Below are 13,624 nucleotides of genomic sequence, written 5' to 3'. Positions count from 1 at the left end.
CATCAAGAAAACTGCACCACCTAATTCTTCTTCCCAAGCAACCAAGGTACCTACTTACCTCGACCGAGAAAAGACTGGTTGAAACAGATGCGAATTGGTCTCAGGTCATCTTAGCCTGGACTTTCATGTAAGATATGAATCGATGGTTTCTAATTCGATACAGAAATTGATTTCAAGTACCTTACTTTATGAGTCAAAGCCAAAGGCGGAAACACACCTCACCGAGGGCATACACGGTTGACCTTTCCACGTAGTCTGATTGGCTCCACACCGAGCTGGCACGTGACTGACCCAGAGGTGGAGCACCTGTCGTGGAGCTTCAACCTGACCTCAAACTTCCGCAACATCCCTCACCAACTTCTTTTCCAATTGAGTGTCTGGCCCGCGACTCCGAACCACCCCGCAACCATGGCCGGCGACCACGATACGTACCACTCCAAGGACGCCATCAAGGCGGCCATCTCCTCCTCTGCCGCCCTCGGTGGTGCCGGCTTCTTCATTGCCGCTGTTCACAATGCCCTCCAGAAGCAGAATGTTGGCGCCATGTCCGTCTTCACCCGCAGCGGCGGCATCATCGCCGTGATGGGTACGTCGCCCAATTGCCTTTCGCCAAGTCCAATTGAAAGTTTTCAATACTAACGAATGTGCGCAGCGATTGGTGGTGGCGCATACGGCTTCACCAAGTCGGCAATGGCCAACCTGAGAGAAAAGGACGACCCGTGGAACACCGCGACTGCCGGCTTCATTGCCGGTTCAATCCTCGGAATGACAAGTATGGATACAAACCCCGAGTCTGGAAAGAAGCAATCAAGACAGGATACTTACAAGTCGCGCCTCACACAGCCAGAAGAATGCCCGTTGTGCTCGGCCTGGGTGCTGCCTTCGGCGCATGGCAAGGAGTCTTTGAGGTCACCGGCGGACGCCTCAGAGGATGGAACACGGCCGAAGTTGACGAAGCCGATTTCGAGGGCAAGATTGCTCAGCGCGCAGCCAAGAGACGCCCGATCGAGGAGACGATTGCAGAGCTTGGCGAGGGCCGTGGTATGTTTAACTTTTGGAGTACGGGGCTCGATATCCCACAGAGGGCTGACGCGTTACAGGTATCCGGCCGCCGGGCTACGAGGAGCGGAGACGTGAGCGGCTTAAGGAGAAGTACGGTGTTGAGATCAACCCCGTCAAGGCAACTGTCGAGTAAAACAAAGTCAAACGAAACATCAAAACCATCACCACCACCAATCCACCACCCAGCCCAGCGAGGCATGCTCTTTTATTTCCCGTTGCTTGTACATATACACAGCCTGCGAAACACGTGGGCACATGAAGAGGAGTCTCATCGGCTAGAGGAAATGGAGAATTGTACTATTTTTTTCTCATGCTCTCTGAGCTTCCGCGTGATGTGTGCCTGTCTCCAATGACGCACCGCCGACTGCGTCTCAACAATGGTACGTTCTTGCGTAATGTCGGCATTTGCCAACTTCAATGATGATACATTAGCTTCAGAGGCTGTTTATGAATTATTTTATGATTCGATCAATCACCGTTCTATCATTTATCTGATTATGAGTTTGTTTTTTGGAAACTTTTGCATCTTGCTGTTCTCGACACTCGCTAACAAGAAGTCGATTTCTAGCAGCAACCAACAACACCAAGTGTTCCGTTATCACCGCCGCAACCTCATCTACTAATGGTCAGTTTGTTTTGTTTACCCTTTCCCTCCTTATGATGATACAGTAGCTTCAGAGGCTGTTTATGAAATCACTTCATGATTCGACCCATCACCGTTCTATCATTCGTCTGACTTGGCTTTAATACTCATAATCTCGTGTTACATTATCTGTGACTGAAACTGACATCCAAATCCAGACCTGACGTCAGTGTGCTATGCTGAACCTCCGATACACACCATCCACATATATTAAGGTAAGTCTTGGCAAGTTCTTTGTCTCTACCCCATCTCTCTTGATGATACTCAAGCTTCAGAGGCTGTTTATGATCTACATGATTCAACACATCACCGTTCTATCTTTTTGTCTGATTTGCGATTCAAATTTCCGATTTTCTGCGTCTGCCAGCTTTTCACGAACACTGACATAGCTTTCAGGCCAGCATGATCTAACCTTCGGGCCAAGCCCAACTTGATGTTTTCAGAGTAAGTCCAGCCTTTATTTTCATTCACTGCACATTTTCTGTATGATGATACACTAGCTTCAGAGGCTGTTTATGATCTTCATGATTAGACCCATCACCGTTCTATCATTTGTCTGATTACACTTCAATCTTTCCTGTCAACATTGCATACTTGTTGATCTTTCAAATGTACTGACCGCGACGTCTAGGCATTTGAATGCTAGAAAATTGCAGAACTCATTTGGAACTACAAGAGAGAAGCAGAGAACAGAAGCCATGGAAGGATGCTCGGTGTGCCATCAGATCTACGCGAAGACTCTTTCACCTGTCAGATCAAGGGATCAGGGTGCAATATCCCGCTATAGTGTGGACAGACTTTACTTGCAGTAAACGCCGTGATGGAACGGCGGACACGCGGGTTCTCGTCCCCGACTTTGGTAAGCTTGGATTTTCTCTCGTTACCCCCTTTCTTTAGCATGATGAATCATTAGCTTCAGAGGCTGTTTATGAATTATTTCATGATTCGACCCATCACCGTTCTATCAATTTTCTGATCCTTCTTAAACCACAATGTCTTGGCTTTTCGTATCCGTCGAGGTCCGGCATCGGCTAATCACCCTTCAGACAGGATCTTTCTGGGTCAAAGGGCTTCTGTTCAGTTAATCGAGACGCTTTCACAGTCGCAATGTTGAAGTCTTGGTAAGCACTCTTCTCACAACTCGCATCACCGAATCAAACCCCCACTACATGATGAGACTCAGCTTCAGAGGCTGTTTATGATTACAATCAACATGATTCGAAACATCACCGTTCTATCACTTTCTGACACCCGCTACAACGCCACAACCTTACTCACGTTCAGACATCATTTGTACACAAAAATTGCAGGTGGCTAACTTCGTTGCCAGATCTCTTCAGCAGCACGTTCCAACATGTCCTGGATCCATCATGATGAACATCCTTCGTCGTTAATGCTCATCTCTAGCAGTTCCACGGTGCTGTGCAGCGCTTTATCCATGGTACGTCGTCCTCTTCTATGCCCCTCTCATATCTCTCCCCTGTTACTATGATGATATTCAGCTTCAGAGGCTGTTTATGAATGTTATTTGTGATTCAAACTTTTACCGTTCTATCATTTGTCTGATTTGTTCCACGACAACAACTCTATCTTGATACCCTCACGGGATGTGTCGTACAAGGTGCTAACAATCCCAAGTCTCTAGGTATGCATTGCACTTTGCGCTGGCACTATTAATCAAAAACGTCGCATAGAGTGATCCGGTGTTGTCTTGCTACATGCCTCCCATTGTAGTTCTGCCGTCCTTAATAAAAGCCATTCTTCTTCAGAAGCCAGCATATTGATCGTAATATTGTACACCAGTGACCTAGACCCCCAACGCCTTGCGCAAAGTTATCAAACGAGGGCAGCCATCATTGGGGTTGCCCTCACAAAGTCTTGACAGACTGGAAAAAGGGGTTCGCAAGCAGCTTCTCATCCGCCATGACGAGCCCCTTGAGCTTAGAGACCATCTCCTCCTTACTCATCTGCCCAGCGGCGACCTCTTCCTTCCACTTGAGCAGCACCTCCTTGAGCAGCGCGCTGCCCTCCTCGATATCGGTCTTGCTGTACTTGAGACCCAGGTCCTCGTGCTTGGACGTAAAGTCCTCCAGCTCGTCAGCCTTGCGCTTCGCCATCCGCACGACCTTGTCGGGGAAGCGGACCAGCTCTGCAACGTGGATACCGAAGCTCTGATCGCACACGCCGTCGTCGACCTTGTACAGCAACGTCACCTCGCGCTTGCTGTTTTCGCCGCCGCCGCCGCCAATGTGCGCGGTGACGTGCAGGTTGTGCACCTGCGGATGGTCGTCCGCCAGGGCCGTCAGCTCGTGGAAATGCGTCGCGAACATGGCGAAGCAGCCAATCTCCTTGACAATGTGTTCGGAAATGGCCCACGCGAGACCGAAGCCGTCGTATGTTGATGTGCCGCGACCGAGTTCGTCAATGATGATGAGCGATTCGGCCGTGGCCGATTTGAGAATGTTGGCCGTCTCGAGCATCTCCGCCATGAAGGTTGACACGCCCTTGAGCTGAGAGTCGCTGGCTCCGACACGCGCCAGGATGGAGTCGAAGATGGTTAGCTCGGCCTCACTGCAGGGAACGAAGCAGCCAATCTGGGCCATGAGGGCGATGACGCCAATCTGACGGATGTATGTTGACTTTCCGCCCATGTTGGGGCCAGTGATGATGAGGAATGAAGACTTGTCGCGAGTCAAAGAGACGTCGTTCGTGATGAACTGCACGTCGTCTTGCATTTCCAGACATGGGTGTCGAGCCTCCTTCAGGATTGTCTGGCCTTCACCCCGCTTGTGAATCTTGGGTCGGACGTATTCCGAAGGTGCATGGACCGAGCAGTGTGCGAGGGAAACGATGACGTCCAGGTGTGCCAGGACACCAGCGAGTCTCTCCAAGACTGGGCAGTACGACGCAGCTACGCCGACGACCTCGTTGACCAAACTGCTCTGGGTCCTGTTGTAGTTCTGCGACAGCTGATCGAACTCGCGGCGGAGACTTTGTAGGGTCTTCGTCGTGAAGTATACACCGTTCTTCTGCGTTGAGCATTCCTGGTAGCCCGACTTATTACGGATCGCGCCGGCTTCTTGTCTCGTGAGTCTCATGCAGTAGCCATGGACTTTGTGGTTCTCGAGGAAGATCTTCTTGCCAACTTCCTGCTTCAGGTCGCGAGCGGCATCCGAAAATTGCTGGTCAATATCCCTCTTGAGCTTGTCGAGCTTCTTTCTGATGATCCTCAAGCTGTCGTCGAACTCTGGCTTGATGATGTACTCATGATTGTCGAGCGCATCCAAGTCAACCGTGGTTTCAACCATCTCCGAGAGCTTTGCAAGACTATTGGATAGCTCACGGAGAGGGGTGGTGTATGCTTCATCGAGAGGGTCTCTGTAGGCTTCGTCCATGACACCCTCCAGGGTTCCCAAGAACCCGGGCAGACGAATGATGACCTGATACGCACGAACAACGTCCTCGAGGTTTGCCTTGCCCCTTTGGAACCGCTTGGCAAGGCGGTATAGATCCGGGACTGAGCGAAGGTGCTCCTCTTGCATAGTCTGCCGCAGCTCAGTATCATTGACGAATGCCTCAACAAGCTGTTGGCGCTTCTCGATTTCCTCTTTGTTCATGAGTGGTTGCTTGAGCCATTGCGACAGCAGTCTGCTACCGACAGGTGTCTTGCAGTGGTTCAGCAGACCGTACAAACTCATAGACTTGGCACCGTCGCGGGCGCCGGGCATCAAGTTGAGAGCCTTGAGCGCCGCCGCATCCAGCTTCATGAACTGTGAGAGGTCATGCTGGTACAGCTGGTACTGCCCAAAGTTGGACGAATCGTGGAGAACGCCGAGGTACTTGATAAGCGCCGCGGCCGAGCCCATGGCCAACTTGAGGTCGGTTTGTGGGAGGAGAGTGGTGGCGCGTTCGTCCTTCAAAAGACGTGCCAGGTCCTGCTCGATATCCTTGGTACCGAACTCGCTAGCAGACCGCTCCGAGACGGCTACGCCGCAGTTGACGATGATCTGCTTGAGCTTTGTCAGGTCGGGATCCTTGTTCTTGTCCGCCTTGTCTGTCTGAACAAGACACTCCCTGACACCGAGCTGAATGAGGAGGGCCTCGAAGTTGGAGAAGAGGTCGTTGTCAAGGAACTCGCTGACACCCAGCTCTCGCACACTGGCATCGGCGAAGCAGACGCCCACACTCCGGGCCTCCGAGGCTTTTGTTGAGATCTTGACGGCAAGCATCATCGGTGCTGCTTCAATTTGGCCACCGAGGTCCTCCTCCACATCCTGCAGGTTGCCAGGCGAAGCTTGCTTGACAACTTTCCAGTTCATGCGACCGCCGGTGCTCTCCCATATCTCGATTCTCTTGCCGAGCTTGAACAGTGCTTCTCGGAGGAATTGTCGAAATACCGTGACGGTCATTGTCACTGAGGCGAGCCCGGTCTTCTCATCTCGGCCGAGTGTCCTTACGACGGACGTTGTCTTGTAGACCTGGGAATTGTCAGACCGCTCAGCTCATGGTGGTAAATAGGTGATGTAGGACCAGACGTACTGTGCGGGCAATGAAGTTGGCATCTTCGCCATGTGATGTGTACCAGTCGCCTCGGTCGAATATGCGAACTGTATCCTCGTGGACGGCCGGGAGCGACTTGAAGAAGCGAATGAAGCCGTGTTCATCGTCGACCTGTGGCAATGACGTATCAGCGAGGCGTCTAGTCGGTATTGATTGGAAAACAAACCTTCAATTCCGGCCGGGAAGACATGGTGAGGAGGGTATCGTGAAGGATTGAATAGCGAACGGTAAAACGGAAAGCAAAATCAAGTTGGACAATGTAGGTGGTGTAAACCGTGCGTGACACCAGGTGCTGTGCTTCTCCCGAGTGAGCGAAGTTAAAGTGGTTTCCGAGTGTGGCGCGTCTGGAAATCCATCTGGCGGGAGACGCGACGCGCTGGCGCTAGTTCAATTTCGGTGCCAAAAGTGCTGACCGCCCTCCAATCTGCCGGGACTAACTAACTAGGTATTCGCACCTCAATTACTCCGTGCTAGCCACCACTGCCGAAGATGCTGAGACTGTGAATGCCATTCAGCGAGCTTACTTACGGCTCAAAATTCCAATCTCATCAGTCCATAGTTGACGCTTTTTAGAAGTCTGCTCACTTTCACAGCAAAACGCCGTTGTAGGTGACCAGCTACAATTCTGGTAATCTCCGTATCAAGACTTTGGCTCTGGCTACGGAACAGCAAATCAGCCGGTCTTTTTCGACATCTGATCTCACACCTTGCCAAACACGCTATCTACGCTCTCATAGATATAACTGTCCACTCATAATTCGGAACCCAGCCCCCGCGTTGATGCTGTTCAGGAACTTGAGAGAACTGCAGCTCAGAACGCGAGTTCTCTGTCGCGCCGGTGCCGTTGCAAGGGAGAGCTGCAAAGCTCCAACAACTGCCCCGCATTACGCTACAAACGGTTTAGCGTATTTCTCCAACCTTTCCGCATACCACCAGCTGGGCAACGACCATCGCAGGTGGTCATCGCCAAAATTTCGCAAAAGTCCCCCACTTCGCTACCTAAAGTTTGCATCGACGTCCAGCTCGACCACCGCAGCAATGGACACATCCGCAGCAGAACCCGTCAATCAGCCAGCAAAGGACCTCGAGATGTCCGAAACCACTCCAGAAACTACCGCCGTCGCATCTCCAGCCCCCAATGGTGGTGTCGCAGAGGGTGCCGCAGCAGCAGCACCGTCGATCGCCACGGCAGAAGGAGGAGCGCAAGCCGCTGAGGAAAAGGAAGGCGAGGAAGCCGACGTGGAATCATCCGGTCCAGCCGCAGACGGCGACGGCGCCGCCTCCGAAGAACCCAAAATCTCAAAGAACCAGCTCCGCAAGATGAAGCGCAAAGCCGCGTGGGAGGACGGCCGCGAAGACCGCAAGCGCAAACGCAAAGACAAGCGCCACGACAGACAAGTCGCCCGCCGCGAAGAGCTCGCCGCCGCCGTGGCCGAAGCCGAAGCAAAAGGTATCGACCCGTCCACCGTCACCATCCCGCCGCGCCGCAAGGTGCCCCGCGTGCCCCCGACGCAGGTGCCCATCACCCTGATCCTCGACTGCGCATTCGAAAAGTACATGCTCGAAAAGGAGCAGGTCTCGCTCGCGAGCCAGATCACCCGGTCCTACTCGGACAACCGCCAGTCGCGGTACCGCGCGCACCTGTACGTCAGCTCGTACGGGGGCCAGCTCAAGGAGCGCTTCGAGGGTACGCTGGGCAGTCAGCACGTGCACTGGAAGGGCGTGAAGCTCGTCGAGGGTGACTTTGTCGCGGCGGCCAAGGACGCGGACGAGCTGATGAAGGGACCCCGCGGCGGAAAGATCATTGACGTGCTAAACCCCACCGAGGAGGACGGCACGCCCGCGAAGAAGCCCGCCGTGTTTAGAGACGTCATCCACGACTCGCCGAACCCGGATCCCGAACCCGAACCCGCGGACGAGCTCAAGAACATTGTCTACCTCTCCTCCGACTCGGTAAACACCCTCGACCGCCTCGAGCCCAACACGAGCTATGTCATTGGCGGCCTCGTGGACAGGAACAGGGAAAAGGGCCTGTGCCACCGCCGCGCGCGCGAGATGGGCATCCGGACGGCCAAGTTGCCCATCGGGGAATACATGAACCTGTCAAGCCGGAGGGTCCTCGCGACGAACCACGTTGTGGAGATTATGCTCAACTGGCTCGAGACGGGCAGCTGGGCCGAGGCGTTCCTTAAGATCATCCCCAAGCGCAAGGAGGCGAAGCTGAAGGAGGAGGGCGCGGGCAGTGCCAGTGGTACGCCGGCTGCTCAGGGGGAGGGCGAGGGCGAGGGTGATAATGCTGAGGATAGCAGGTTTGAGGAAGAGAATGATGAGGATGTGGATGAGAACCAGACCATCACGGAGACCGTGGCGGCACCTGAATCAACAGAGGCGGCTCAGGAGAGTGGCAAGACGGAAGTGAGTACATCATAGCCAGGCATGGCAGGCGATTTCAAAAGTTGATAGAATACCCCCTCCCTTTGTTGTCTGGAATCAAAGGGACAAAACAGACCACAAACACCAATCCGTTAACCAAAAGGCCCCCAATCATACAAGAGTCGTGTCGATTTGCTTTCAAAATTCCATGCTGTCCTCCTCCCTTTCCCTCTTGACCTTGACGTCCCTCTCATCCTTCATCAAGCCAATCACAAACGACCGGAACTGTTCCACGTACGGCTTCAAGCTCGTCTTCTCCCAATCCTGCACGCTCTTCTGCTGCGACCCGGCCCCCCCGGCGTCCTCGTCGCCGCCCTTCCACGCATCAATCTCCGCCAGCAGGCTCTGCACCGTCGGCACGGCCAGCGGGTCAAAGTCCTCGAGCCTCTTGGTGTCGATCGGCACGCACACCCTGCCGGTGCCGGGGTGGACAACAAAGGGCGATTTGAGCAAATGGTTCAGCTTCTTGCTGACCTCGATATCGAGGCGCGGGTACGTGTACTCGAGCACAATATCCTGCTTGGCCTCCAGCAGCGCCTTGGCATCGAGCTTCTTGCTCGCGCCGCTCTTGGCCACGGTGTCGATGTCGGCCCACTTGGCAATGGATGACCGACCCGGCGCCGCGTCCCACTTCTTGCGAAGGGATTCGTTGAGGTCCTTGTCCGGGAGGAGCTGGAGCAGACGCTCCGCGCGCTCGTTGGAGGCCCAGGGGTCTTGGGCCTCGAGGACATCTTCTTGGAAGTGTGATTTGAGGGTATCCAGACTCCGTCTACGGCCATGTTAGTTATTCCAACGCCTTGCTCAGTTGTGCAAACATCACTTACGAAACGTGAGGATGCAGCGGTCGCCACAGGTTGACCTTCTTCCCGCTCTGCGCGCCACCCTTGAGAACCTCCAAGTACCCCGCGATAGACCTACGCATCTGATCGCCCATCGTGCGCGCCTTCTTGTCGCAAACCCACGCGTGGGCACCTCTTCGACCAGAGTACACCCACATTATGTGCTTGAATCCAAAGTCGTCCCGCAGCGCAACGTCGACGACCTTGATCGCCATCGTGATGAACTGCCAACACTTATTGCAGATATTCGCCTTGTCACAACACGTTCTGATGTCGTCGTAATCTGTCAAATCGATATCGAAGCATAGCTCCTTGGCGAGCGGCTTGAATGCGCTGGCGTTACGGAGGGTCTTGCGGTCGCGCGGGTTCGTGGTGTAGACGGGACCGATCTCGAAACGGGAGGGCATGAGGCGAAGAACGTCTTTTCGCAGGCTGGGGTGTGAGGGGTTAGTTTCTGTCGTACCCCGAGGAGTGAAGTAAAAAGGTCATAGTAGACTCACAGATCGTGGCTCGCAAAGGACTGGTATCGTAGGTATGCGTCGTTCTGTAGCGTGAAAGCGAATTCTCTATGGCCAAAGTCGTTGGTCGGTGATGGGCTGTGATTCAGCCATTGGAAGAGGTATCTCCAAGGGAATAGACGCTGATAAAAACTGCGCATCACCTCAGGATCTGAAGCCTTGAGGTCTGCAACATCTCTACACCTGGTATTAGCAATTGCCCCTCCATTCCATGTCGGACAACCCACGTTGGAGAAGGGGGTGTCAAGACCCCATCTGGACTCGATGAGGGAGCGTCTTGTGGTCTTGAACTGGGGAATTCATCGTCTGAGTCGGCGTCTGCAAACAGGTCGTCCAGCTTGACCTCGCTCTTCTCTTCGGCGGCCGGCGCAGGCGCAGGCGCCTCGGCCTCCTCCATCGCTACGTCGCCATCCGTTACCTGGGCGACATCTTCGGGAACGGTGGAATCGACCATTGCGTCGTCGGTCATGGCGGTTGTCTGAGGTGAGTTTGCTTCTGGTGACACGGAATGAGGCATCGCTATGTCTGTGAGGGTGGTTGAAGGTGACAACTTCAAGTATCGCTCTGCTAGTATCGGTCACTTTGTCTTGTTGGGCAATTTGCCGGGGCAACTTTGCGGGCGGGCGTTGCTGGACAGGGGCGCGTCAGGGACGCGTTTTCTCGCGTAAAGAGCTGGGATGGGCCCCGTCCCCTGCTGAATGGCTTAGTCATTAGCGGAACCATCCCGACTTCACCTCCTTCCTTCCGTCTACCCTACTCCGTGCTCTACTACTCTAACTCCTCGAAGGGACATAGTTAATGCAACGTTCCTCACATTCTGAGTCGAATTATATTATTTCCCTATATTTCTAGGTCAAAATTCAATGGACCCGTTTCAGATGATGCCCAGCGTTCGTCTATCATTAACTCATTCAGGCGCAATACACCATGACAATAGTTGACGTAAAAGACCACCTACCAGAGCAATGCCATCCGTGAACCGTCTCATTTCGCTCGAATCTGTCTATACGTTAAGAATCAAAATCTAAGTCAACCTCAACCGCCTTATCATCTGTAGTGCACCCCAAAACAAAACCAAAGGTGAGATCCAAATAGGCAACAGGAAAAGGATGGGAATGGAGGCCGGTGATCACTTACAAGTTTCTTCACGCCCCTGCCCAGATTCAAACAGCGCGCCCCTCAGGCCAGCACTGCTTCATTGGAGTATTTGTTTCAGCTTCCCTGCGTCAGGGTGTAAAACACCTGTCCAACTGGCCGGATGGGTGCTGGTGACAGCAACGGTGTTTGGGAGGTATGTGTAACGTCGTCCCGTCTCGAATACAATGGCAGGCGCGAATACCCAGGTATATCCACCTAGAAGGCGCCTTCTCTCTCCTCGTCAGCACTCGGCCTCTTTGCGAGGCTCTCTTCAAACCAAAGGGCGTCAACAGTTTCAGACACTCGCTCTCGATTCATCTCTTCAGGCTACCGTGCTTCCCTTGACAACGCTTTCATGATCCGGGTTTCTGGCTCTTTCCACCTGATTCGATCCCTCTTTGCTTCCTTATCTGAGCCTCTGATTTTCACTCGGCCGGATCTCAGATTGCCGCAAACTCATCCTCATTGACGGTTCCCATGGGATTTTGAGACCCGAAACAGGGTCAGCAAGACTTCACCAGGCTAACTCCCGTTCCGCTAATCAACTACTTCCTCATATGGAGTGAGAGTCCACGGCGAATTGTACGAGGCACCGGTCCAGGCTATCCTCTCACTTGAACGTATAATTCTAATGACCCTCACCTGTCGACTGACTTCGTCGTAATAGTTCACTACAAATTCATGAAAGACTGAACCAGAGGCCCTGACAATTGGATCGCCATCTCTGGGAAAGCCTCACAGGTGGTTGCGGGAATACATCGCACAGTATCGGATCTAGCACTGAACGTCAACCCCATGTATACTTGACCACGAGGCGCTCACTCGGCCGAGGCGCTCCCGTGGTAGTTCATTCCATGATCAGCAGTGCAACGTGGTTCCAGATGACTGAGTTTCTTCAATCCATTCGTGGGCAATATCAATGCTGCAGATGCCGAAGAGAATGCATAAAGCCCCATACCTCATCCCGTAGGATCTCTTGACTTTGGGTACCTCCTTCGATGGAGAATTCGTAACATCTACGGTGCAAGAAGAAACCGGTTTCTTATTAGGATATCATCGGTGCATGACTTTGACGAGAAGCTGCCGTTGCAAAATTGCCTCGTACGGGTTTCATGATCCATCGCTTTCATCCCTTTGTGAACAAACACAGGAAGGATGAGCGTGACACTTGGTGACTGGGAAGGATGCTGGCAGCTCGAAAGAGATTTCTGGTGGAGGCCAGTGGCCACGGAATACAACATCATTTTCATATGTGTTCAGAGTCTACTGGAAGGCACGCTCGTTTTACCGTAGACTTGAGAAGTAAAATGGAGGTCCAGATGGGAGACTTGAAGTCTCATCAATATGATGACGAGAAAGTGAGGAGGTACGCCGGTAGAGCTCGCTCAAGCAGCAAGAACTCCATGTCGGTGACGAGAATCCACCAATAGCCGTGTAACACGGAGGGCCAGGAGCAATCATGGTCAGCACCGGCGTCAGAGTGTCCTCTATTCGACTTGCTTCGTCGAGCTCTCCTCGTCCCATAAAAGTTGGCCGTGAAGCTATCCAAAAACCTCGAATCCCGCAAGCTAGTCTGCTGCATACGTCACTAGATATGATCGAAATTGATCAGCCGCTGGCTTCTCGTGCTCATAAAGCAGGGCCAAGTTGTGGTCTGTACTTGCAAGCCTACTTTACCTGGAGAACATGACTGCCGCTCTCACTTAGATATCGCTGCCTTTGCTTACACAGGGGAAAGCTATCAACGCCACAGAGAGCAAACATTTCAACATCTTTAGCACGAGGGTCCGGTAGAGGGGATGATGAAGTTTGAAATCATTGCCGTGATTCATCTTGAACTCTAAGCGTGATCCCGTTCAGTCGGCAAAATTGCAGGCTCTTGGTTCCCCACCATGTGGACTCGGTAGCCCCGTGCCGGAAAATCTCAGCCTCGAGTGATAATGACCTCGTTGGCAGACCTTCGGGCATCAGGTGTCCCTCGCCGGATGCTCTATCCCTCCAGTAAGCATCTGGAGGCTCTCCAGCGACGAGATGACTTGGCCGGCTACGCCCGTCAAATAACAGAGCCTCCAGAACTGGGATATCAAACAACCAATAGATTCAAGTTCTTGATGATTTCAACCCTTGGAGCGGCATCTCGCCCGAAGTGGAATCTCGTTGGCTGGTTGGTTTGCGGAATTTTCCCAGCTATTTCGAAATGAGAACACCCGCAGTGCTTCAAGCTCACCTCAGACAGGTCTGGATTACGTTTCAAAGGGATCTCCTTTCTGTGTAATTGACAGGAGCGTGAAGAACACGTATCTCAGCTGGCGATCGCCAGGTAATTCTCGACACGATGCCGATGTGCGAAACTCGCCTCCATGCCAGTGATGTGGAATCAAAAAGGGTCTTCAGTATTCAAGTTGTCCAGTCAATCACTGTCTCGAAAAAAA

General features: G+C 53.0%; 4 protein-coding genes across 4 annotated transcripts; 2 read left to right on the top strand and 2 right to left on the bottom strand.

The window, feature by feature from the left end:
- Positions 1-408: 408 nt before the first annotated feature.
- CCOS01_07511 (Tim17/Tim22/Tim23 family protein) lies at positions 409-1,195 on the top strand (the record flags this gene model as incomplete). Its single annotated transcript, XM_060455675.1, has 4 exons — positions 409-586; positions 653-772; positions 844-1,041; positions 1,101-1,195. The coding sequence occupies 4 exons, from the start codon at positions 409-411 to the stop codon at positions 1,193-1,195; spliced, it is 591 nt and encodes a 196-aa protein (XP_060313567.1).
- Positions 1,196-3,573: 2,378 nt separating this feature from the next.
- On the bottom strand, positions 3,574-6,455 carry CCOS01_07510 (DNA mismatch repair protein msh-2; the record flags this gene model as incomplete). Its single annotated transcript, XM_060455674.1, has 3 exons — positions 3,574-6,183; positions 6,245-6,376; positions 6,432-6,455. The coding sequence occupies 3 exons, from the start codon at positions 6,453-6,455 to the stop codon at positions 3,574-3,576; spliced, it is 2,766 nt and encodes a 921-aa protein (XP_060313566.1).
- An 848-nt stretch (positions 6,456-7,303) lies between these two features.
- CCOS01_07509 (uncharacterized protein) lies at positions 7,304-8,695 on the top strand (the record flags this gene model as incomplete). The annotated part of the gene is made up of 1 exon (XM_060455673.1): positions 7,304-8,695. One exon carries the CDS (start codon positions 7,304-7,306, stop codon positions 8,693-8,695), a length of 1,392 nt encoding a protein of 463 aa, XP_060313565.1.
- Positions 8,696-8,836: 141 nt separating this feature from the next.
- Positions 8,837-10,524, bottom strand: CCOS01_07508 (eukaryotic and archaeal DNA primase small subunit; the record flags this gene model as incomplete). Its single annotated transcript, XM_060455672.1, has 4 exons — positions 8,837-9,467; positions 9,523-9,969; positions 10,038-10,232; positions 10,283-10,524. The coding sequence occupies 4 exons, from the start codon at positions 10,522-10,524 to the stop codon at positions 8,837-8,839; spliced, it is 1,515 nt and encodes a 504-aa protein (XP_060313564.1).
- Positions 10,525-13,624: the final 3,100 nt, after the last annotated feature.

The sequence above is a fragment of the Colletotrichum costaricense genome (assembly GCF_030867565.1).
Source record: "Colletotrichum costaricense strain IMI 309622 chromosome Unknown Scaffold_7.1, whole genome shotgun sequence".
Classification (NCBI taxonomy): Eukaryota; Fungi; Ascomycota; class Sordariomycetes; order Glomerellales; family Glomerellaceae; genus Colletotrichum; species Colletotrichum costaricense.
Note: the sequence above shows the minus strand (reverse complement) of the source record. Positions and strands in the feature narration are given on the sequence as shown.